This window comes from Oncorhynchus mykiss, chromosome 2 (genome assembly GCF_057628025.1).
Source record: "Oncorhynchus mykiss isolate SJ-2025 chromosome 2, ASM5762802v1, whole genome shotgun sequence".
Lineage (NCBI taxonomy): Eukaryota > Metazoa > Chordata > Actinopteri > Salmoniformes > Salmonidae > Oncorhynchus > Oncorhynchus mykiss.
In genome coordinates this window covers 18809692-18833817 of record NC_143023.1, presented here as the reverse complement: position 1 = coordinate 18833817, position 24126 = coordinate 18809692, and the positions used below count along the sequence as shown (strand labels likewise).

At 45.0% G+C, this 24126-nt stretch overlaps 1 protein-coding gene across 1 annotated transcript; it reads right to left on the bottom strand.

The window, feature by feature from the left end:
• Positions 1 to 11758: 11758 nt before the first annotated feature.
• On the bottom strand, positions 11759 to 19691 carry LOC110537142 (serine/threonine-protein kinase SBK2). Its single transcript, XM_036941014.2, has 4 exons — positions 19211 to 19691; positions 15964 to 16108; positions 13998 to 14200; positions 11759 to 12972 (listed from the first exon to the last, which is right to left on the bottom strand). Exons 1-4 carry the CDS (start codon positions 19214 to 19216, stop codon positions 12172 to 12174), a joined length of 1155 nt encoding a protein of 384 aa, XP_036796909.1. The 5' UTR covers positions 19217 to 19691; the 3' UTR covers positions 11759 to 12171.
• Positions 19692 to 24126: the final 4435 nt, after the last annotated feature.

The window sequence follows — 24126 nt, the reverse complement described above, 5'->3', positions numbered from 1 at the left end:
ATGTGTATATAGATATGTATAGTGAAACTGTTGTTTATTGATGTGTATATAGATATGTATAGTAAAACTGTTGTTTATTGATGTGTTGTTTATTGATGTGTATATAGATATGTATAGTGAAACTGTTGTTTATTGATGTGTTGTTTATTGATGTGTATATAGATATGTATAGTGAAACTGTTGTTTATTGATGTGTATATAGATATGTATAGTGAAACTGTTGTTTATTGATGTGTATATAGATATGTATAGTGAAACTGTTGTTTATTGATGTGTATATAGATATGTATAGTAAAACTGTTGTTTATTGATATGTTGTTTATTGATGTGTATATAGATATGTATAGTGAAACTGTTGTTTATTGATGTGTTTATAGATATGTATATTGAAACTGTTGTTTATTGATGTGTATATAGATATGTATAGTGAAACTGTTGTTTATTGATGTGTATATAGATATGTATAGTGAAACTGTTGTTTATTGATGTGTATATAGATATGTATAGTGAAACTGTTGTTTATTGATGTGTATATAGATATGTATAGTGAAACTGTTGTTTATTGATGTGTTGTTTATTGATGTGTATATAGATATGTATAGTAAAACTGTTGTTTATTGATGTGTATATAGATATGTATAGTGAAACTGTTGTTTATTGATGTGTATATAGATATGTATAGTGAAACTGTTGTTTATTGATGTGTATATAGATATGTATAGTGAAACTGTTGTTTATTGATGTGTATATAGATATGTATAGTGAAACTGTTGTTTATTGATGTGTTGTTTATTGATGTGTATATAGATATGTATAGTGAAACTGTTGTTTATTGATGTGTTGTTTATTGATGTGTATATAGATATGTATAGTGAAACTGTTGTTTATTGATGTGTTGTTTATTGATGTGTATATAGATATGTATAGTGAAACTGTTGTTTATTGATGTGTATATAGATATGTATAGTGAAACTGTTGTTTATTGATGTGTTGTTTATTGATGTGTATATAGATATGTATAGTGAAACTGTTGTTTATTGATGTGTTGTTTATTGATGTGTTGTTTATTGATGTGTATATAGATATGTATAGTGAAACTGTTGTTTATTGATGTGTTGTTTATTGATGTGTATATAGATATGTATAGTGAAACTGTTGTTTATTGATGTGTTGTTTATTGATGTGTATATAGATATGTATAGTGAAACTGTTGTTTATTGATGTGTATATAGATATGTAACAAATATGTATATAATCAACATCCGCTACGCCTTGGTCCGTCTCTCCTCATGTTCATGACAACAGCTTCTTAGCAAAGAGCCATTTCTGGGTGGGGAGCCGACACTGAAAAAGCTGTTATTGGCAGAGAGGTTCGGATTGCACATCAATCAAGATTTTTGTAAATGTGCCAGATAAAGCCATCTAGCTAGTTGTTAACTGGAGAACCTTGGCAGGTAGATACAAAAAAAAGCATTGTAAACATTTCACATAAAAACTCAACACTTTTAAAACATTCTGAAAGTATTCAGATTCCTTGACTTTTTCCACATTTTGTTACATTACAGGCTTAATCTAAAATGTATTAAATAGTTTTTTCTTCTTCTCATCAATCTACACACAATACCGCAAATTGACAAAGCAAAAAACGTTTTTAAGAAATTCTAAATAATTGAAATATTACATCTACATAAGTATTCAGACCCTTTACTCAGTACTTTGTTGAAGCACATTTGGCAGTGATTACAGCCTCGAGTCTTCTTAGGTATGAGACTACAAGCTTGGCACACCTGTATTTGGGGAGTTTCTCCCATTCTTCTCTGCAGATCCTCTCAAACTCAGGTTGGATGGGGAGCGTTGCTGCAAAGCTATTTTCAGGTCTCTCCAGAGATGTTCGATCTGGTTCAAGTCCGGGCTCTGGCTGGGCCACTCAAGAACATTCAGAGACTTGTCCCAAAGCCACTCCTGCATTGTCATGGCTGTGTGCTTAGGGTCGCTGTCCTTTTGGAAGATGAATCTTCACCCTAGTCTGAGGTCCTGAGCGCTCTGGAGCAGGTTTTCATCAGGGATCTGTACAATGCTTCGATCCTGACTAGTCTCCCAGTCTCTGCCGCTGAAAAACATCCCCACAACATGATGCTGCCACCACCATGCTTCACCGTAGGGACGGTGCCAGGTTTCCTCCAGACGTGATGCTTGGCATTCAGGCCAAAATGTTCAATCTTGTTCTCATCAGACCAGAGAATCTTGTTTCTCATGGTCTGAGAGTCTTCAGGTGCCTTTTAGCAAACTCCAAAGCGGTCTGTCATGTGCCTTTTACTGAGGAGTGGCTTCCGTCTGGCCACTTTACCATAAAGGTCTGATTGGTAGAGTGCTGTAGAGATGGTTGTCCTTCTGGATGGTTCGCCCATCTCCACAGAAGAACTCTAGAGCTCTGTCAGAGTGACCATCGGGTTCTTGGTCACCTCCCTGACCAAGGCCCTTCTCCTCCGACTGCTCAGTTTGGCCGGGCGGCCAGCTCTAGGAAGAGTCTTGGTGGTTCCAAATTTCCAAATAATTATGAAGGCCACTGTGTTCTTGGGGACCTTTAATGCTGCAGACATTGTTTGGTACCCTTCCCCAGATCTGTGCCTCGATACAATCCTGTCTCGGAGCTCTACGGACAAATCCTTCAACCTCATGGCTTGATATTTGCTTTGACATGCACTGTCAACTGTGCCTTTCCAAATCGTATTTTGCTTTGTAATTAATGGGCAGTGTGTAGATTGCTGTGATTTTTCATTCAATCAATTTTAGACTAAGGCAGTAATGTATCAAAATGTGGAAAAAGTAAAGGAGTCTGAATACTTTCCGAAGGCTCTGTATATGGTGTCGACAGTGTTCCATAGAGATGCTGGCCCATGTTGACTCCAATGCTTCCCACAGTTGTGTCAAGTAGGCTGGATGTGTTACGGTGAGTGAATGAGGACCCAAAAGCGAACTAACTTAAACAGAGCTTCTTTAATAACCAAACAAAGGTAGGCTCAGATAGACCGGCAGATTCCGACAGGACAGGACAAGGTTACAGCAAACATGACGATAGTCTGGCTCAGGCATGAAACACAACAAACAAGAATCCGACAAGGACAGGAACAAAAACAGAGAGAGATATAGGGGACTAATCAGAGGGAAAAGGGGAACAGGTGGGAGAAGGGGTGACGAGGTAGTCAAGAGGAGACAAGGAACAGCTGGGGGAAAGCGGGGGAGAAAAGGTAACCTAATACGACCAGCAGAGGGAGACAGGGTGAAAGGAAAGGACAGAAAGACACAACATGACAATACATGACAGTACCCCCCCACTCACCGAGCGCCTCCTGGCGCACTCGAGGAGGAAACCTGGCGGCAACGGAGGAAATCCTCGATCAGCGCACGGTCCAGCACGTCCCGAGAGGGAACCCAACTCCTCTCCTCAGGACCGTACCCCTCCCAATCAACGAGGTACTGGTGACCACGGCCCCGAGGACGCATGTCCAAAATCCTGCGGACCCTGTAGATGGGTGCGCCCTCGACAAGGATGGGGGGGGGGGGGGGGGAAGACGAGCGGGGGCGCGAAGAACGGGCTTAATACAGGAGACATGGAAGACCGGGTGGACGCGACGAAGGTAACGCGGAAGAAGAAGTCGAACTGCGACAGGATTAATGACCCGAGAAATACGGAACGGACCAATGAACCGCGGGGTCAACTTGCGAGAAGCCGTCTTAAGGGGAAGGTTCTGAGTAGAGAGCCAAACTCTCTGACCGCGACAATATCTAGGACTCTTAGTTCTACGCTTATTAGCAGCCCTCACAGTCTGCGTCCTATAACGGCAAAGTGCAGACCTGACCCTCTTCCAGGTGCGCTCGCAACGTTGGACAAAAGCCTGAGCGGAGGGGACGCTGGACTCGGCGAACTGAGAAGAGAACAGCGGAGGCTGGTACCCGAGGCTACTCTGAAAAGGAGATAGCCCGGTCGCAGACGAAGGAAGCGAGTTGTGGGCGTATTCTGCCCAGGGGAGCTGTTCTGACCAAGACGCAGGGTTGCGAAAAGAAAGACTGCGTAAGATGCGACCAATAGTCTGATTGGCCCGTTCTGCTTGACCGTTAGACTGGGGGTGAAAGCCGGAAGAGAGACTGACGGAAGCCCCAATCAAACGGCAAAACTCCCTCCAAAATTGAGACGTGAATTGCGGACCTCTGTCCGAAACGACGTCTGACGGAAGGCCATGAATTCTGAAAACATTCTCGATGATGATTTGTGCCGTCTCTTTAGCAGAAGGAAGCTTAGCAAGGGGAATGAAATGAGCCGCCTTAGAGAACCTATCGACAACCGTAAGAATAACAGTCTTCCCCGCTGACGAAGGCAGTCCGGTGACAAAATCTAAGGCGATGTGAGACCACGGTCGAGAGGGAATGGGAAGCGGCCTGAGACGGCCGGCAGGAGGGGAGTTACCGGACTTAGTCTGCGCGCAGACCGAACAAGCAGCCACGAAACGACGCGTGTCATGCTCCCGGGTGGGCCACCAAAAACGCTGGCGAATGGAAGCAAGCGTACCCCGAACGCCAGGGTGGCCGGCTAACTTGGCAGAGTGAGCCCACTGAAGAACGGCCAGACGAGTAGGAACGGGAACGAAAAGAAGGTTCCTAGGACAAGCGCGCGGCGACGGAGTGTGAGTGAGCGCTTGCTTTACCTGCCTCTCAATTCCCCAGACAGTCAACCCGACAACACGCCCCTCAGGGAGAATCCCCTCGGGGTCAGTGGAGGCTACTGAAGAACTGAAGAGACGAGATAAAGCATCAGGCTTGGTGTTCTTAGCGCCCGGACGATAAGAAATCACGAACTCGAAACGAGCGAAAAACAGCGCCCAACGCGCCTGACGCGCATTAAGTCGTTTGGCAGAACGGATGTACTCAAGGTTCCTATGGTCAGTCCAAACGACAAAAGGAACGGTCGCCCCCTCCAACCACTGTCGCCATTCGCCTAGGGCTAACCGGATGGCGAGCAGTTCGCGGTTTCCCACATCATAGTTACGTTCCGACGGCGACAGGCGATGAGAAAAATACGCGCATGGGTGGACCTTGTCGTCAGAGAGGGAGCGCTGAGAAAGAATGGCTCCCACGCCCACCTCTGACGCGTCAACCTCGACAACGAACTGTCTAGAGACGTCAGGTGTAACAAGGATAGGAGCGGATGTAAAACGATTCTTGAGGAGATCAAAAGCTCCCTGGGCGGAAACGGACCACTTAAAGCACGTCTTGACAGAAGTAAGGGCTGTGAGAGGAGCTGCCACCTGACCGAAATTACGGATGAAACGACGATAGAAGTTCGCGAAGCCGAGAAAGCGCTGCAGCTCGACGCGTGACTTAGGGGCGGGCCAATCAATGACAGCTTGGACCTTAGCGGGATCCATCTTAATGCCTTCAGCGGAAATAACAGAACCGAGAAATGTGACGGAGGAGGCATGAAAAGTGCACTTCTCAGCCTTCACAAAAAGACAATTCTCTAAAAGGCGCTGGAGGACACGTCGAACGTGCTGAAGATGAATCTGGAGTGACGGTGAAAAAATCAGGATATCGTCAAGGTAAACGAAAACAAAGATGTTCAGCATGTCTCTCAGGACATCATTGACTAATGCCTGAAAGACAGCTGGAGCGTTAGCAAGGCCGAAAGGAAGAACCCGGTATTCAAAGTGCCCTAACGGAGTGTTAAACGCCGTCTTCCACTCGTCCCCCTCCCTGATGCGCACGAGATGGTAAGCGTTACGAAGGTCCAACTTAGTGAAAAACCTGGCTCCCTGCAGGATCTCGAAGGCTGAAGACATAAGAGGAAGCGGATAACGATTCTTAACTGTTATGTCATTCAGCCCTCGATAATCTATGCAGGGGCGCAGAGACCCGTCCTTCTTCTTGACAAAAAAAACCCCCGCTCCGGCGGGAGAGGAGGAGGGGACTATGGTACCGGCGTCAAGAGCTACAGACAAATAATCCTCGAGAGCCTTACGTTCGGGAGCCGACAGAGAGTATAGTCTACCCCGGGGGGGAGTGGTTCCCGGAAGGAGATCAATACTACAATCATACGACCGGTGTGGAGGAAGAGAGGTGGCCCTGGACCGACTGAACACCGTGCGCAGATCGTGATATTCCTCCGGCACCCCTGTCAAATCACCAGGCTCCTCCTGTGAAGAAGAGACAGAGGAAACAGGAGGGATAGCAGACATTAAACATTTCACATGACAAGAGACGTTCCAGGAGAGGATAGAATTACTAGACCAATTAATGGAAGGATTATGACAAACTAGCCAGGGATGGCCCAAAACAACAGGTGTAAAAGGTGAACGAAAAATCAAAAAAGAAATGGTTTCGCTATGATTACCAGAAACAGTGAGGGTTAAAGGTAGCGTCTCACGCTGAATCCTGGGGAGAGGACTACCATCCAGGGCGAACAAGGCCGTGGACTCCCTTAACTGTCTGAGAGGAATGTCATGTTCCCGAGCCCAGGTCTCGTCCATAAAACAGCCCTCCGCCCCAGAGTCTATTAAGGCACTGCAGGAAGCTGACGAACCGGTCCAGCGTAGATGGACCGACAAGGTAGTGCAGGATCTTGAAGGAGAGACAGGAGGAGTAGCGCTCACCAGTAGCCCTCCGCTTACTGATGAGCTCTGGCTTTTACTGGACATGAAGTGACAAAATGACCAGCAGAACCGCAATAGAGACAGAGGCGGTTGGTGATTCTCCGTTCCCTCTCCTTAGTCGAGATGCGGATACCTCCCAGCTGCATAGGTTCAGCTCCCGAGCCGGCAGAGGAAGATGGTAGTGATGCGGAGAGGGGGGCAACGGAGAACGCGAGCTCCTTTCCACGAGCTCGGTGACGAAGATCAACCCGTCGCTCAATGCGAATAGCGAGTTCAATCAGGGAATCCACGCTGGAAGGGACCTCCCGGGAGAGAATCTCATCCTTTACCTCTGCGCGGAGACCCTCCAGAAAACGAGCGAGCAAAGCCGGCTCGTTCCAGCCACTGGAGGCAGCAAGAGTGCGAAACTCAATAGAGTAGTCTGTTATGGATCGATTACCTTGACATAGGGAAGACAGGGCCCTGGAAGCCTCCTCCCCAAAAACAGATCGATCAAAAACCCGTATCATCTCCTCCTTAAAGTCCTGATACTGGTTAGTACACTCAGCCCTTGCCTCCCAGATTGCCGTGCCCCACTCACGAGCCCGTCCAATAAGGAGAGATATGACGTAGGCGACACGAGCAGTGCTCCTGGAGTAAGTGTTGGGCTGGAGAGAAAACACAATATCACACTGGGTGAGGAACGAGCGGCATTCAGTGGGCTCCCCAGAGTAACACGGCGGGTTATTGATTCTGGGCTCCGGAGATTCGAGAGCCCTGGAAGTGGCCGGTGGATCGAGGCGGAGATGGTGAACCTGTTCTGTGAGGTTGGAGACTTGGGTGGCCAGGGTCTCAACGGCATGTCGAGCAGCAGACAATTCCTGCTCGTGTCTGCCTAGCATCGCTCCCTGGATCTCGACGGCTGAGTGGAGAGGATCCGAAGTCGCTGGGTCCATTCTTGGTCGGATTCTTCTGTTACGGTGAGTGAATGAGGACCCAAAAGCGAACTAACTTAAACAGAGCTTCTTTAATAACCAAACAAAGGTAGGCTCAGATAGACCGGCAGATTCCGACAGGACAGGACAAGGTTACAGCAAACATGACGATAGTCTGGCTCAGGCATGAAACACAACAAACAAGAATCCGACAAGGACAGGAACAAAAACAGAGAGAGATATAGGGGACTAATCAGAGGGAAAAGGGGAACAGGTGGGAGAAGGGGTGACGAGGTAGTCAAGAGGAGACAAGGAACAGCTGGGGGAAAGCGGGGGAGAAAAGGTAACCTAATACGACCAGCAGAGGGAGACAGGGTGAAAGGAAAGGACAGAAAGACACAACATGACAATACATGACAGGATGTCCTTTGGGTGGTAGACCATTCTTGATTCACACAGGAAACTATTGATCTTGAAAACCCAGCAGCATTACAGTTCTTGACACACTCAACCCGGTGCGCCTGGCACCTACTACCATACCCCGTTCAAACGCACTTAAATATTTTGTATTGTCCATTCACCCTCTGAGTGGCACACATACACAATCCATGTCTTAATTGTCTCAAGGCTTAAAAAATCCTTATTTAACCTGTCTCCTCCCCTTCATATACACTGATTAAAGTGGATTTAACAAGCGACATCAATAAGGGATCATCTTTCACCTGGATTCACCTGGTCAGTCTATGTCATGGAAACAGCAGGTGTTCTTAATGTTTTGTACACTTAGTGAATATTATATTTAATGAATTATAAACATTTCGGGAACCAAACATTCTAAATGAATGGGGGAATATGTTGGGATTAACAGTAACTTCACTGATGAATACATATTTCACGGGGCATTGATAAACATTGACAAATTGACACAATTAAATAAATAGTGTGCAAGTATTGGTGGGAGTCAGTGTCAATAATGGAGAGAGACGTGCCTACAGCGTATCTTCACCACACACCCCTCCCCTTATTCTGGTCTCCACATTTTAAATGATGCTCCAGACACGTTCCTCACACATAAGCAGTAACCGCATAAACATTGTCAATGACGTAGGGGCGTTCCCTTCAACTGAAATCATTGGGGTTGAGTATTTCTAACCATCCCCCTTAAACGCACACACTACCCAAACTAATGGACATGTGACAGCAAGGCAGAATGGCTCATTCCAAATGAGCACTGGGTACATGATACATATTGATTAACATGATATGTACATTTGGTGAATGTAGATTGGCGGAGCAAATAAAGGAACATCATAGCAGTTGCCCTGAGGCAGATGAACACTTCCCCCCTAAACACCCGTCCACTAATCTTTTGGCAATGCGGTGGCCACAAACTTCCCCGCGTGGGCTTTTGTTGAAGCAGGTAAGGGAGCATTCTCTCCCGAATGATGCACAGTGGACACTGTGACACAACTTCCATGCCACACCCAGGAACGTGCCTTGGAAAGAGCACACCCTCTCCCTTCCAGGCTCTGGAGAGAGCTCGGTCATAATCAATTCAGTGGTCATAATCAATTCAGTGTCAGACTTACAACTGGGAACTCTGAAAAATACTAGTTCAAATCATGACGTCAGTGATCTTCAGGTCGGAAAGTCGTAGCTCTAGAAAGAGGACCTAGTTCCCAAGGTGGAATTCCGAGTTGGATGACTGTTCAAATAGATTTTTCCCAGTCTGAGCAGTGGTGTGCCTGGAGAAGTGGGTATTCTCTAATAGTGAAACACAAAAATCTAAACGGCCGCCAGGCGAAGGAAAGGCGCCGTGTGTGAAACATTATATGAGAAACAGTGACATACACTCTGAATGACCTAAAATCAGCCAGGCCAACCCAAGCTGTACCGTGCAGAAGGCTAAGAAACAAGAAAAAGTACTCGTTACTTTTTGAATGCTTCGCAGGACAGGAAAATGGTCCAATTCACACAGTTATCAAGACAGCATCGCTGGTCATGCCTACTGTCTCCGATCTGGCGGATTCACTGAACACAAATGTTTCGTTTGTATATGATGTCTGAGTGTTGAAGCCTCTGGCTATCCATAAATAAATGTTACAAAATTAAAACAAGTTGCCGCCTAGTTTGCTTAATATAAGGAATTTAAAATTATTTATATACTTTTACTTTTGATACTTAAGTATATTTTAGCAATACATTTACTTTTGATACCAAATACTTTCAGACTTTTACTCAAGTAGGATTTTACTGGGTGACTTTCACTTTTACTTGAGTCATTTTCTATTAATAAGGTATCTTTACTTTTACTCAAGTATGACAATTTGGTACTAGTTAACATTTAATCTACCGGAAGACGGTTCGACCTATCATTAGCATCGCTGTCATCATTTCATATTATGACGCATGTCTTATCTTGCTTCAAATTAGCCTATAGCCAAAATCCCACCACAGAAACGTGGAGGCAAGTATTATTATTCTAGCAGCCAAAGGCATTATCCTAATCACAATAGCAACTCATGATTGTTGTTGCATGTTTCAACCCCCCCTCTTTCTAATGGATATTTCCATATCTGTCAATGAAACCGCTTGCGTGTGCGGTGCACATTTTACAACGGTGTTTCCAGCTAAATGCATTTTGGAATATTCACGTGTAGGCCTACTGCCGAGTGTACATGCTTTTGCGGCACAGTCGATAGCGCGCCGGACCTCGGGATCGAAGGTCGAGGGGTCTCGAACCCTACTTTCATAAGTATCAGTGGGATCAGCGCCGCATTCAAAACTGGGAACTCTGGGGGGACGGACGGACTCAAACTGGGAACTCTGGGGGGGGGGGGGGGGGGGAACTCAAACTGGGAAAATCATTTTGAACGGTCATCCAAGTCGGAATGTCAACTCGGGAACTCGAACCTCTTTTTGGAGCTCCGACCTAAAGATCACTGACGTCATTCCCAGTTGTTTTGAACTGGGAAATGTCGGGATGAAAACCTCACACCATCATAAGGAAGACACCCCTCAGAGCGCCACCCATAGGAACAGCAGAGAACCAGAAAGGTCCGTTAGACCATCAACTTGACCCCGCCCTTATACATCAAAATCAAATATTACATCACGTTACCACAGAGATGAGAAACGTTTTTTTCCCCGCTTTTTTATGGCAACTCAAAGGAGTCATGCCTCTCTCGATACCTCCTGCTGTACCAGTACCTCCTGCTGTACGAGTACCTCCTGCTGTACCAGTACCTCCTGCTGTACCAGTACCTCCTGTATACAGCCTCTCTCGATACCTCCTGCTGTACCAGTACCTCCTGCTGTACCAGTACCTCCTGTATACAGCCTCTCTCGATACCTCCTGCTGTACCAGTACCTCCTGCTGTACCAGTACCTCCTGTATACAGCCTCTCTCGATACCTCCTGCTGTACCAGTACCTCCTGCTGTACCAGTACCTCCTGTATACAGCCTCTCTCGATACCTCCTGCTGTACCAGTACCTCCTGCTGTACCAGTACCTCCTGTATACAGCCTCTCTCGATACCTCCTGCTGTACCAGTACCTCCTGTATACAGCCTCTCTCGATACCTCCTGCTGTACCAGTACCTCCTGTATACAGCCTCTCTCGATACCTCCTGCTGTACCAGTACCTCCTGTATACAGCCTCTCTCGATACCTCCTGCTGTACCAGTACCTCCTGTATACAGCCTCTCTAATGCTATTTTACTGCTGATTTTTAATGATTTGTTATTTGTATTTTTTCATGATCTATTTTTTTACTTAAACTTAATTTTCTTAAGGGCTTGTAAGTAAGCATTTCACTGTAAGGTCTACACCTGTTGTATTAGACACATAAAATAGGATTTTATTTGATTTAACCGCCCCAACAGCTTAACATAGCGCTATACACACACCGCGGCGCATTCTGTCTATTGTGCTGACACAACGCAGCTGAGATATATATTGTTTTACGTCAACCTGTCCCTCAGTCATTGTAATTATTTTGCTATTTTTATATAGTGACATAAAACTAAAACTGAGGGGGCTAAAGTTTGAACTGAGGGGACAGAGCCCCCAGGTACACTTGTGGATAACCTAGTTTTGCTGATTTTTCACAAAATCCCTAGGGTTGTATATTGGAAATTTATTTTAAAAGAATACAAGGAAAAGTGTATTAGACAAACATAGAGAAGCAAGACATGTATATAAATACAAACTGGTTTATTCAGATATTTTTACAACATAAAGTGTCATAGAGTGATCATTATAATACTGCCTGTGTGTTGAAGGAGAACTAATTCATGTATTCTCTTAAGAGGCTAGCTGCCCCTAAGCCCACATGCACACTCACGATCATGTTCAAGCACGCACATACACAGGCAGGTATGGCACATGCACGCTCACACACACATATAATATTAAGTTGCATTACACTGTAGAGAACTATTACAAGGTAAAACATACAGCAATATCAAAATACAGTTGTCTCAATTCTATCAATACAGAGTAAGAAATGTTCAGAAAAATATTCAGAATATCAACCTCTATAAAGCAAATATTGTCTTCCAAAATGTACAGTACATCTTAAAAATTCTCGAACCTGTCTAGTATGAAACACTTTATCTCTCCCCTCTTCCCTCCCTCTCCCTCCCTTCCTCCACCGTTCCTGCCTCTCTTATTTTCCTGGCCTCCTTCTCTACCTCCTCAGCTTTCCTCTTCTCCTCTCTCTCTGTCTCAATCAACCAGGGCCCACCCAGGTAGCTGAGGATCTCATCAGGGCCTCCTCGAAGACTGGGCCGTGGGTTAAGCAGCTCCCTGAAAAGAGACATCACCAGTGGGCTGAAGCCTTCAAACTGTGGGGCCATAGGGTTCAACTTCTGATTCTTCTCCAGGCTCAGGATATTGTCCTTTTCACTTTCACCTTCGCACCAAATTACTTCCTTTTCCCCTCTCAGCCTCTCGCTCCTTTCCTCCCTCTCCGTCTCGCGGTCGTACCACTCCTTGTACCTCCGGTAGGCGGGGTCATCGTGGGTTGTCTCTTCCCAGGGAAAGCATCCCGTCAGCAGGCAGTAGACCAGCACGCCCAGGGCCCAGCTGTCTATAGTGGTCTCCACTGTGATCCAAATGTTCTCCTCCTCCTCTCCATCCTCCTCTCTCTGCTCCCTCACTTTCTCGGATTCTTTGGCCTGCTCCACCTCAGGCGTGCAGAAGGGTGAGTCGTACCAGACGGCGCGGACGGTGCAGCCAGTGGGGCGGGCCAGGCCGAAGTCACCCAGTTTGACCCAGCGACAGGCACGGTCACACAGGAAGATGTTCTCTGGTTTGATGTCCCGGTGGACGAAGCCCATGGAGTGGAGGTATGAGACGGCACCACTCAGCTGAGACATCACCCTCTGGACACACTCTTCATCTACACCCACCTGGAGACAGAGAGAGAGATAGAGGGAGAAAGAGAAACAACAATATACTGTATTTCATTGTTTCATAAATGGTATGGCCTGGATTCTTTTTGGGTCCTAGTTTAACGTAGGCGGCTGCTAGGTTTAGTTTAGTAGTTATGTCACACAAAAAGCTTTATGTGGGTCACGATGCAAAAATGTTTGGGAACCACTGTTCTATCACGTTGTCCTCGTCCCACCCATAGATGCTAAAAGGATCGGAGACAGCAAACACCTTGTAATTTTTCACATTTACAAGTTAGACATTTAGCAGACGCTCTTCTCCAGCGCAACTTACAATTAGTGCATTCATCTGAAGATATCTAGGTCAGACAACAATACATCACAATTGTATCAAGGAAATTATCCCTCAACAAAGCATTTACCAGCAAAGTCAGTGCTAGGGTGAAAAGAGGTGGGGGGAGGGGGCACCGTGAGAGATATTTAAGATACTCTTCAAAGAGGTAAAATGGGCATGACAATAGGGTAAAAGTTGTTCCACCATTGGGATGCCAGGACAGAGAAGAGCTTTGACAGGACCTGCCCTCCTGTAGGGGTGGGAGGCCCAAGAGACCAGAGGTGGCAGAACGAAGTGCTCAGGTTGGGATGTAGGGTTTGAACATAGCCTGAAGGTAAGGAGGTGCAGTTCCCCTTGCTGCTCTGTCGGCAAGCACCAGGGTCTTGAAGAGGATGCAAGCTTATCATCCACTGTAGGTTACTGGCATAGACCGACACAAACAAAGAGTTACTAGATGGGACGAGGTGGAGGCCACTGGAGAGATTCCATTGAAGTCTTTATCATGTACTCACTGACAGAGGAAGAGGGCAACTGGGACCAGGTCAATATGGAACAGTAGAGGTGTTGGCAGACAGAGGTCAGACCTCGGAGGAATTACAATACTGGGTCTGTGTTGTGCACTTAGGTTTAGTGCTTTGACATTGAAATGAAACACCTCTTATGTATGACTGACTCAGAGATTGTAAACAGATGTATGATTCTAACTGACCTCTGACACGATGACACTGTAGAGGTCTCCATAGAGACCAGCCTGCTGGGCGAAGACATAGTAGCAGGGGGTGGAGAAGAAGATACCCAGGGCCCGGGTGAGAGAGGGATGAGTGCAATAAGAAAGGGAGAGGTTGTATTCACGCAGGAAAGAGAAGAGGGATGTGGACTGGCGGGGGAAGAACTTCAGAGCCATGGGAGTGCCTGATGGAGAGGAGGAGAGGCCCCAGAAATTATTTAGACATTAAAATCAAGTCAAATACTGCACCAAAACATCAATAGATCAATTATAGAGTAAATCATGTTGTCATCACTGTGACCACATTGATAACATAAAAACATCCTGTCAGATTCCATATAGCCCCGGGGATGTCTCATTACATTACTTCCCTATTCCCTGGGGTTTAGATAGAGGAAATCCAATGACTGTTTATGAATGGACAAAGCCATCGATCACGTGACAAAGTTATTTATTTACACAAAGATTCACCACAAAGATTGACAATTTTCCATTCACAATCATGGGGATCCCATTTTTTGCTAACAATGCCTGCAGTAACACAGTCGGCCTTGAACTTCTGTGGTTTCCGGGTTTTGGAGTAACTGATTAAAAAAAAACTAAATAAGAAATGATATTGCCTGCAAAAATATTGTAATCAGATTACAGATATTTTGAAAAACTAGATGATTACTTCTTGGATTACTTTTCAATTCAGGAAGGATGCTTGCGAAAAAATACATTATGACACCTTTCTGTTTTGTCAATGACATTCAATTCAGCATTTAAAAAAGCATAAGTTTAAGTTTGTTCCATCTAAGTGAGTCTGACCACAAGTGATGACACACCAAATACGATTGATGGATAGTTTTTGTCTTCTTTTAGTGCCTCTTTAGGGGAAAGTAATCAGATTACTGAGTTTGAGTAATCCAAAAGTTACTGATTACAATTTTGGACAGGTAACTAGTAACTGTTACGTATGACATTTAGAAAGTAATCCACCCGACCCTGCGTGGCTTCAATGAGAAGGGGCAGTCATTCTCCCCTGAGGAAACCCCACAGCAACTCTATCCCCAAGAATGCAGTAAAGCAGCAACACTCATGCTAACGGTTGAGTTGACACTATTTAAAGACACCTCTACCCTCACGTTGGACAAATAACCACTCACTGTTCACGTGTTTTATCCTCTGAACTGTAACCCCAGACCCCTTCAGACCCATATTTCACGAGAACAAATCAAATTTTATTAGTCACATGCGCTGAATACAACAGGTATAGAGACCTTATAGAGAGACCTTACAGTGAAATGCTTACTTACGAGCCCCTAACCAACAGTGCAGTTTTAAAAAAATATGATAAGAATAAGAGATACAATTAACAAGTAATTAAAGAGCAGCAGTAAAAAATAACAATATATACAGGGGGGTGCCGGTACAGAGTCAATGTGTGGGGGCACCGGTTAGTTGAGGTAGTATGCAAATAGTATTTTATAGTCTGGGTGGCCAAATAGTCTGGGTGGCAATTTGATTAGATGTTCAGCAGTCTTATGGCTTGGGGGTAGAAGCTGTTTAGAAGCCGCTTGGACCTAGACTTGGTGCTCTGGTACCGCTTGCCGTGCGGTAGCAGAGAGATCAGTTTATGACTAGGGAGGCTGGAGTCTTTGACCATTTACAGGTGTGTTGTGGACACTAACAAGTTTAACGTTTTATTAGCTGTCTGGACGGGATACACATGGTTTATACCGTCCAGCTAAATGCTTACTGCCAGGTTCATTCTCGACAATTCAACAACAATAAGAAATTATAAAAGATAAGAATACGAACATAAAGTAAATGGCTCAGTAGAATAGAATAAATGTTTTAGCATAAGTATAATATCGGAAGGCATCATTTATAACGCCTGCCCACCCCATAACTCTCCAGGACCAGGGTCAGGGACCACCACAATGACCTCTGGTGCTTTACTGACCTCTCTTCTTGTGGACGGCCAGCATGACCTTGCCGTAGGATCCCTCTCCCAGCAGCTTGACCATCTGGAAGTGGTTGGAGGTCTCTAGAGTGGACATGGACTGGGCTGAGAGGAAACATAGCTCGTCCAGTTCCTGAGCTGCAGCCTGACAGAGAAAACAAGGAAACATGGTCAAATAGGGGGAACATTTTTCTAAGGAGTTGATGTTTCATTGCCAATGTCTTGTTACTCTAGCAGGAATTGACTAGGTTTATAAGCTACCGCGTTGCATGGTGAATAACCAACCAACACTGAAAATGGTCAACGGGGAGTGGGAATAAATACTAAGCACTTTATGACATATGCAATATAAATACATTTTAATGTATCAATTGAATGATTGATTGATTGATCAACTTGCTGATACATGCATGCTTGGGTGGATATGGTTCAGTGTCACCATAAGATGTACTGTTACAGGATGTCAGGCGACCTCAGGGATTACCATAAGATGTACTGTTACAGGATGTCAGGCGACCTCAGGGATTACCATAAAATGTACTGTTACAGGATGTCAGGCGACCTCAGGGATTACCATAAAATGTACTGTTACAGGATGTCAGGCGACCTCAGGGATTACCATAAAATGTGAGAAAATTATGAGATGAGAGGTTGGATGAATGTCACATTGGAGCAGCCAGAACATGCTGTATGTACATTTCTACTGTCCCCTCAGTCCCCTGTGTCTATCATATCATCAGTATGACCCCATATATACATCTGCTGACCTCGTTAAAACAGGATCCCACCCCGCCTAAAGTAACACGCCAGCAAATGAGTCAGGGATGTAAAGACTGTTTGTGTAACACAGTGGATGAAGCTATAATAACACCAAGAATTATCAGACCAAGGTGCAGCATGATCTGGTTTCCACATGTTTATTAACTGAAAATGCACAAAAACAATAAAGAATGAACAAAATGTGAAGACAATGGTGTGCTCACAGGCAACACATAAACAATATCCCACAAAACACAGTAGGGAAATGGCTGCCTAAATATGATCCCCAATCAGAGACAACGATAAACAGCTGCCTCTGATTGGGAACCATACCAGGCCAACATAGAAACAAACAACCTAGATTACCCACCCTAGTCACACCCCGACCTAACCAAAATAGAGAATAAAAAGTCTCTCTATGGTCAGGGCGTGACAGCTCGACCTTGCACATATATTTGTTGCATAATAGAGCATCAAAATGTCAAATAGGGGGTGCTTACAAGTGTACAGTGTGAAATGGAAATGTGTTATTTGCATATCCCACTCCCCCCCAGAGAGTGGGATTACAGCCAGGCATCAGCCGTTATTGACGGTGACCCTGGAGTAATTGTTCGACAGATTTTCCACCTAGTCGGATCGGGGATTTGAACTAGCAACCTTTCGTTTACGGCCCACAGCTCTAACTTCTGTAATTACTTGAGTTGGGAGTAACATACTTTTGGATGTAACTGACAAAAGACTTGATTTGCATTGGCAAAGGTCAGGAGTTTGCACCTGTTACATTACAGAGTGAAATAAAGACAATACGGTCTTAGGAACAAATGTAAAAAAACAGCAGTTACATGTTTTAACTTTCAGCTGCAGAATCTTCCATCTGATGAAACGCTCAGTTAATCTATCGGCGAGTTGGCTTTGAGTAAGTGGAGTTTTATTTTAGTGGACTATCTGAACTATCTGTGTCTTGTCACACAACAACGCCAAACATTTGATATGAAGCCAAGAATACGCCAGCAGGGTCCAACCAGTCTGAATATGCTGCTGTTGGGCACGCTGGAGAAAATATAAAATACATTTCTAACATAAATGACTCTATTTCTTGAATTGCACTGTTGGTTAAGGGCTTGTAAGTAAGCATTTCACGGTAAGGTCTGTACTGGTACCCCCTGTATATAGTCTCGCTATTGTTATTTTACTGCTGCTCTTTAATTAATTACTTGTTACTTTTATCTCTTATTCTTATCCATATTTTTTTAACTGCATTGTTGGTTAGGGTCTCGTAAGTAAGCATTTCACTGTAACGTCTACACCTGTTGTATTTGGCGCATGTGACAAATAACATTTGATTTGATAGGCTACATTGGGTCAAAGGTCATTATTTCCCTCAGCCCAATTTCATATGAAAGCACTGAAAATATGAACTCCTTTGGATCACAATCAGGAATGGTATCATTTCCATGTCAATTCAGAGAATGAATTGAAATGTGCCTATCTTCAATGAGGACTTTTCAATTGATTGATTGAATTCACTCTTAATTTAAATGAAATTGACCCCCGGCTAGCACTGATCACTATGTCCAATGACGTTTCCCAATTGACACCAATTGCGTAACTTGTTGCTGCAACAGGTGGAAGACAGTTGCCCCAGACTCACCCACCTGACATTCACTGTGTCCTTGTAACCTGAGGTGATTATGAATTAATCCCTTATTGGTCAATGAATCCCCCTGTCGATAAGAGCTAGCTGTAATTGAAATATTGGCCTCTATGACAGTATTATGAGCTGTCGGAAGACTAATGCTATTAACAGATTTAAAGACAAGAAAAAACAGTAAAGATATAAACATTGGAAGCTGAAAAGCCTCTCTACTATGTGCTCCTTTCTGGACCCGTGGCCGTGGTAACCACTGACACCCCCAACTGAACACCCCCGTATGAAGACATGTCTATATTACAACGTCACTTCACTATGCAGATACTAGTGTCAGAGTGATGTTACTGTATTTACAGACCCATAAACATTATACCATTGTCCATAGAATGTGACCCCCGAAACAAACGGAGTCCAATGCAACATCTGACAGCAGGCTAAACCAAATCAAATCAAAAGAAAATCAAAGTTTATTGGTTGCGTAAAGCGTTCAGCAGATGCTATAGTGGGTGCAGTGAAAGGCTTGACTTACTAGCTGCTAACGATGCAGTAAAAATGTCAAACAATACACAAATCATGAATCTACTTGCAAAAACAGTGGTTCTATGTTTATATGACTATAGTGCAATGTCATATCAGCCTCCTGTCGATGTAGTGGGGCGAGGAAGACATTGGCTGTATAAAAAAAATCCCATAGTTGTCTTTGTGTATTTATGACTATTTTGCGATGGAATTTCTCTGCAGTTGGTATAGTGGAAATTAAAATATATGACACCGCCACTTTTCATACAATTTGCATAAGGACAATAGTAGCTGAATTTTAAAGAAACGTCCACTTACTGTCATTGTAGAGTTTTCTCAAATGGGAACGTCTGTCTCTGTTCAGCTTGTCTGGGTCCTCGTCAGCATCGACATAGACTTCAACAACTTCCTGACCCTTTGTAGGTCTGCTGTTGGTCTGCTGCTGTTCTGTTCCTAACTATTGTCTTTCACTGGTGATCTACTCTTTAGGAGATCTGTATCGGAGCACAAGTGGCTGTTATTGTTACTTTGTCTCTGCAGGTCCATGCGCTGGTAGTTTTTATAGCAGACACTGAGGTATATCTACCTTCCTATCCCTCGGGACCTTGGTACTTACCTTGTCTCTCTCCCTGAGAGACCACCACTTCACTCACTCTCTGTCTCCTCCCCTCTCTCTATCCCCCTCCTCCCTCTCTCCTGCTCTCCCCTCCTACCTCCCTCCCTCTCTCTGTCCCTAACACACACTCTCTCACTCAATCTAAGTTCCCCCACTTTTTTTTCCAGCAAATATGCATGTACCATAGTTGTAAGGTATTCCAACCCTCTCCCTCTCCCCACGTGTCCTTAGCCCCCTCCCTCTCAATGTCAGTGTTAATGTTGAAATGTGCCCATTCTGTCAGTCTGTCTGTCTACATTAGCCCTGTAACCCATTCATTGTGCTCTCTCTCTCTCTCTCTCTCTCTCTCTCTCTCTCTATCTCTCTCTCTCTCTCTCTCTCTCTCTCTCTCTCTCTCTCTCTCTCTCTCTCTCTCTCTCTCTCTCTCATACACAACCACCCCTCCCCATACTCTGTTCTCCTCTCTGTCTTTCTCGCCCTCTCACTCAGTCTTACTCCGTGAATTCCTTCCACAGTGTTTGGATTCCGTATCTAATCAACAGACGTGGTGGATTAGGACAGTCTGATTGAGCTAACAAGCTGTTTCCACCATCACTGTATCTGATGGAGTTTAGCTTCCAATGACTTCTCCTGCCAATCTGCATGTTGTATTAAATCCCTATTACTCAACATATCTCTGCTCTCTGGTCTCTCCCTCACTCTCTCTCCTTCTCCCTCTCTCTCCCTCTCTCTCCCTCTCTCCTTCTTTATCTCACACACATTCACTCTCGTCTCTCCCTCTCTCTCCCTCTCTCCTTCTCTGTCTCACACACATGCACTCTCTCTCTCCTTCTCTCACACATACACTCTCGTCTCTCCCTCTCTCTCCCTCTCTCCTTCTCTCACACACATACACTCTCGTCTCTCCCTCACTCTCACTCTCTCTCCTTCTCTCACACACATACACTCTCGTCTCTCTCCTTCTCTCTCACATACATGCACTCACTCTCTCTCCTTCTCTCTCACACACATGCACTCTCTCGTCTCTCCCTCACTCTTACTATCTCACACACACATACACTCTCTCGTCTATCCCTCACTCTCTCTCTCACACACATTCACGATCGTCTCTCATTCACTCTCACTCTCTCTCCTTCTCTCTCACACACATACACTCTCTCGTCTCTCCCTCTCCCTCACTCTCACTCTCTCTCCTTCTCTCACACACATACACTCTCGTCTCTTCCTCACTCTCACTCTCTTTCCTTCTCTATCTCACACACATACACTCTCTCGTCTCTCCCTCACTCTCACTCTCTCTCCTTCTCTGTCTCACACACATACACTCTCTCGTCTCTCCCTCACTCTCACTCTCTCTCCTTCTCTGTCTCACACACATACACTCTCGTCTCTCCCTCACTCTCACTCTCTCTCCATCTCACACACACACAGTCTCTCGTCTCTCCCTCACTCTCTCTCCCTCTCCTTTCTCTCACACAAAACACTCTCTCTCTTTCTGCCTCATGCTCTCTCAAGCAGTGAAGTGAAATCAAGTGTTGTGCATAAACATACATTTTTAAAACCCATGTCCTCTGAACTCTTAGTCAGCCTCAAAGTTTAGAAAAGCCTAATGCATTAGTCATCTATTTTTCATCATACAAAACATATATTTTTGGTATGCTCTCAAAGCTACGTTTCTGGCTTTCCCCTTTCTCCCTACTTCTCTTCCTCTCCCCTCCACCTTTCTCGCTCTTTACCTCCCTCCCTCCCTCCCTCCCTCCCTCCCTCCCTCCCTCTAGTCCAAACTGTATTATGTCCCATCATCTGTGAGTGACAAAGCTAACAGCTGAAACTTTACCTTACCAAACAGCTTAATACCACAGTGCCGTCAACATGTCAACTCCTTTTCCCTGCTTAGTGCCAATGAACTGGGACCTCTTCTACATCTCTCTCCCCCGACACCCTCCTTCTCTTTCTATCTACTCAGATTTCCCCTGATACTACATACTACTGTACTATTATTGCTGAGGGCTCTCGCTCTCTGTGTGTTGTGTAACTAAAACACAGGCTGTTATAGCAACCACCCGTATACACTCAGGTTACTACAGCTGCTGGGTGGCCTGACGGGCGGGGGCGCGCGGGGGGGGGGGGGGGGGACGACGACCTGGTCCGCTCTGTGGGCTCCCCATGCCCCTGCTGTGACAACCTGCCACCACTCCACCAGGAACATGTCTCATCACTACCTATCACTACCCAGCCTACTCTGCTTAAATTCTTTTAATTTCACACACACACACACACACACACACACACACACACACACACACACACACACACACACACACGCACGCACACGCACGCCACATATACTGTACATACACATGCGTATACACTTGTACGCACACACGCTCATACACACACCAGCATGCAGAAACGTACGCTCGCATACACACACTCGCTCCTGCCATTCACAAAACATTGTTGCTGACAGAGACAGACAAACGACATAGTGTACCTTTCTGCTCCTAAATGACTACAGATAGCACAGATAGTACAGATAGCCTTTTTGCATTTTTTTCTGATTGCTTTGGCACTATCTTTGAAACTATAGGCTATTTTTGCAAAACTCTACACACTAACCACAAAACCTTACACCAAACCAGCAAAACATTATACAATTCTTGCAAAACTCTTCAAAAGCTTTAAAAAAATGTGTGTTTATGCGTAAATTCAGGACACACAAACCATCATTTGAATAAGCAGGCGAAGAACCAACTAGGCACTGATAGTATGAATGAAAAACACTTGTGGCTTTTGCTTTTTCTGTGTGCAGGGCATAGCAGTTTGCAATAAAGTTTTGTCATAGCTGTAGTAAACACACATGCACACAGGTGTCCAAATTTGTAAAGTATGGCTGTGTATTGCGAACATAACACACTATCAAACCAAAGAGGAAAATCATTTTCATTATTTTTCTCAAAATGTTCTAACACTCCTCAAACAACAAAAGCGCAGTAGAAGAAAACAAAAACATTTGTTCCAGAAAAAAAAGAACAGAACAAAATGAAGTTACTGTCAAGTTCTGACCTTAGTTCTTTTATTATGTATTTTTTTTAATATGGTCAGGGCGTGAGTTGGGTGGGTTGTCTATGTTCCTTTTTCTATGTTGTGTTTTGCTTTTGGCCTGGTATGGTTCTCAATCAGAGGCAGGTGTCGTTAGTTGTCTCTGATTGAGAATCATACTTAGGTAGCTTTTTTTCACCTGTGTTTCGTGGGTGATTATTTTCTGTTCTGTGTTTTGTATTTCACCGTTCAGGACTGTTTCATTTTCGTTCTCGTTGTTTTTGTTTTGTGTTCATATAATAAATACAATATGGACACTTACCACGCTGCGCATTGGTCCTCCGATCCTTCTTACTACACCTCCTCAGAAGAGGACGACGAGAATCGTTACAGCTACATCTCACCTTCTTTGTGGGTCTGGCCATAAGACTTCATCCACATCACATGTGATGTTGTCTTGAGTTAGGCAGCGTGGAAAGTATGGCCTGGAGGGCCATATCCAGGCCTGGCATGACCCCTGACCCATGTCTCCACAAGCCTCCTCTATTGCCTGTAGAAGGGGTGTGCGTTGGTGGGGCTGGTGATCATACACCTTCCAACGCCATGCAGAGAAGAATTCTTCAATAGGAATCAAGAACGGAGAGTATGGGGGGAGATTGAGTGCGATGAAAAGTGGGTGACCAGTGAATCAATTGCGGATCACAGCAGCCCGTTGGAAACTAACATTGTCCCAGATGATAACGTACCTGGGCTGCTCTGGACCCTGGTTATTTGGGATTACTCTGTTGTGGTGGGTGTCCAGAAATGTGATAATGTGTGCAGTGTTGTATGGGCCTAGGATTGCATGATGGTGAAGGACTACTTTTTGACTAATAGCCACACACATTGTTATGTTGCCATCACGTTGTCCCGGGACGTTGATGATGGCACGGTGTCCGATGATATTTCCTTGTTTTTGCAAGGTTGAAACCTGCCTTGTCCACGTCTGTATGTTAGCTCATTTTGCACTGCATCTACTTCTAGCTCCATGTGTTACGGTGAGTGAATGAGGACCCAAAAGCGAACTAACTTAAACAGAGCTTCTTTAATAACCAAACAAAGGTAGGCTCAGATAGACCGGCAGATTCCGACAGGACAGGACAAGGTTACAGCAAACATGACGATAGTCTGGCTCAGGCATGAAACACAACAAACAAGAATCCGACAAGGACAGGAGCAGAAACAGAGAGAGATATAGGGACCTAATCAGAGGGAAAAAGGGAACAGGTGGGAAAAGGGGTGACGAGGTGGTTAGGAGGAGACAAGGCACAGCTGGGGGAAAGAGGGGGAGAAAAGGTAACCTAACAACGACCAGCAGAGGGAGACAGGGTGAAGGGAAAGGACAGAGAGACACAACATGACAATACATGACAGTACCCCCCCACTCACCGAGCGCCTCCTGGCGCACTCGAGGAGGAAACCTGGCGGCAACGGAGGAAATCCTCGATCAGCGCACGGTCCAGCACGTCCCGAGAGGGAACCCAACTCCTCTCCTCAGGACCGTACCCCTCCCAATCAACGAGGTACTGGTGACCAC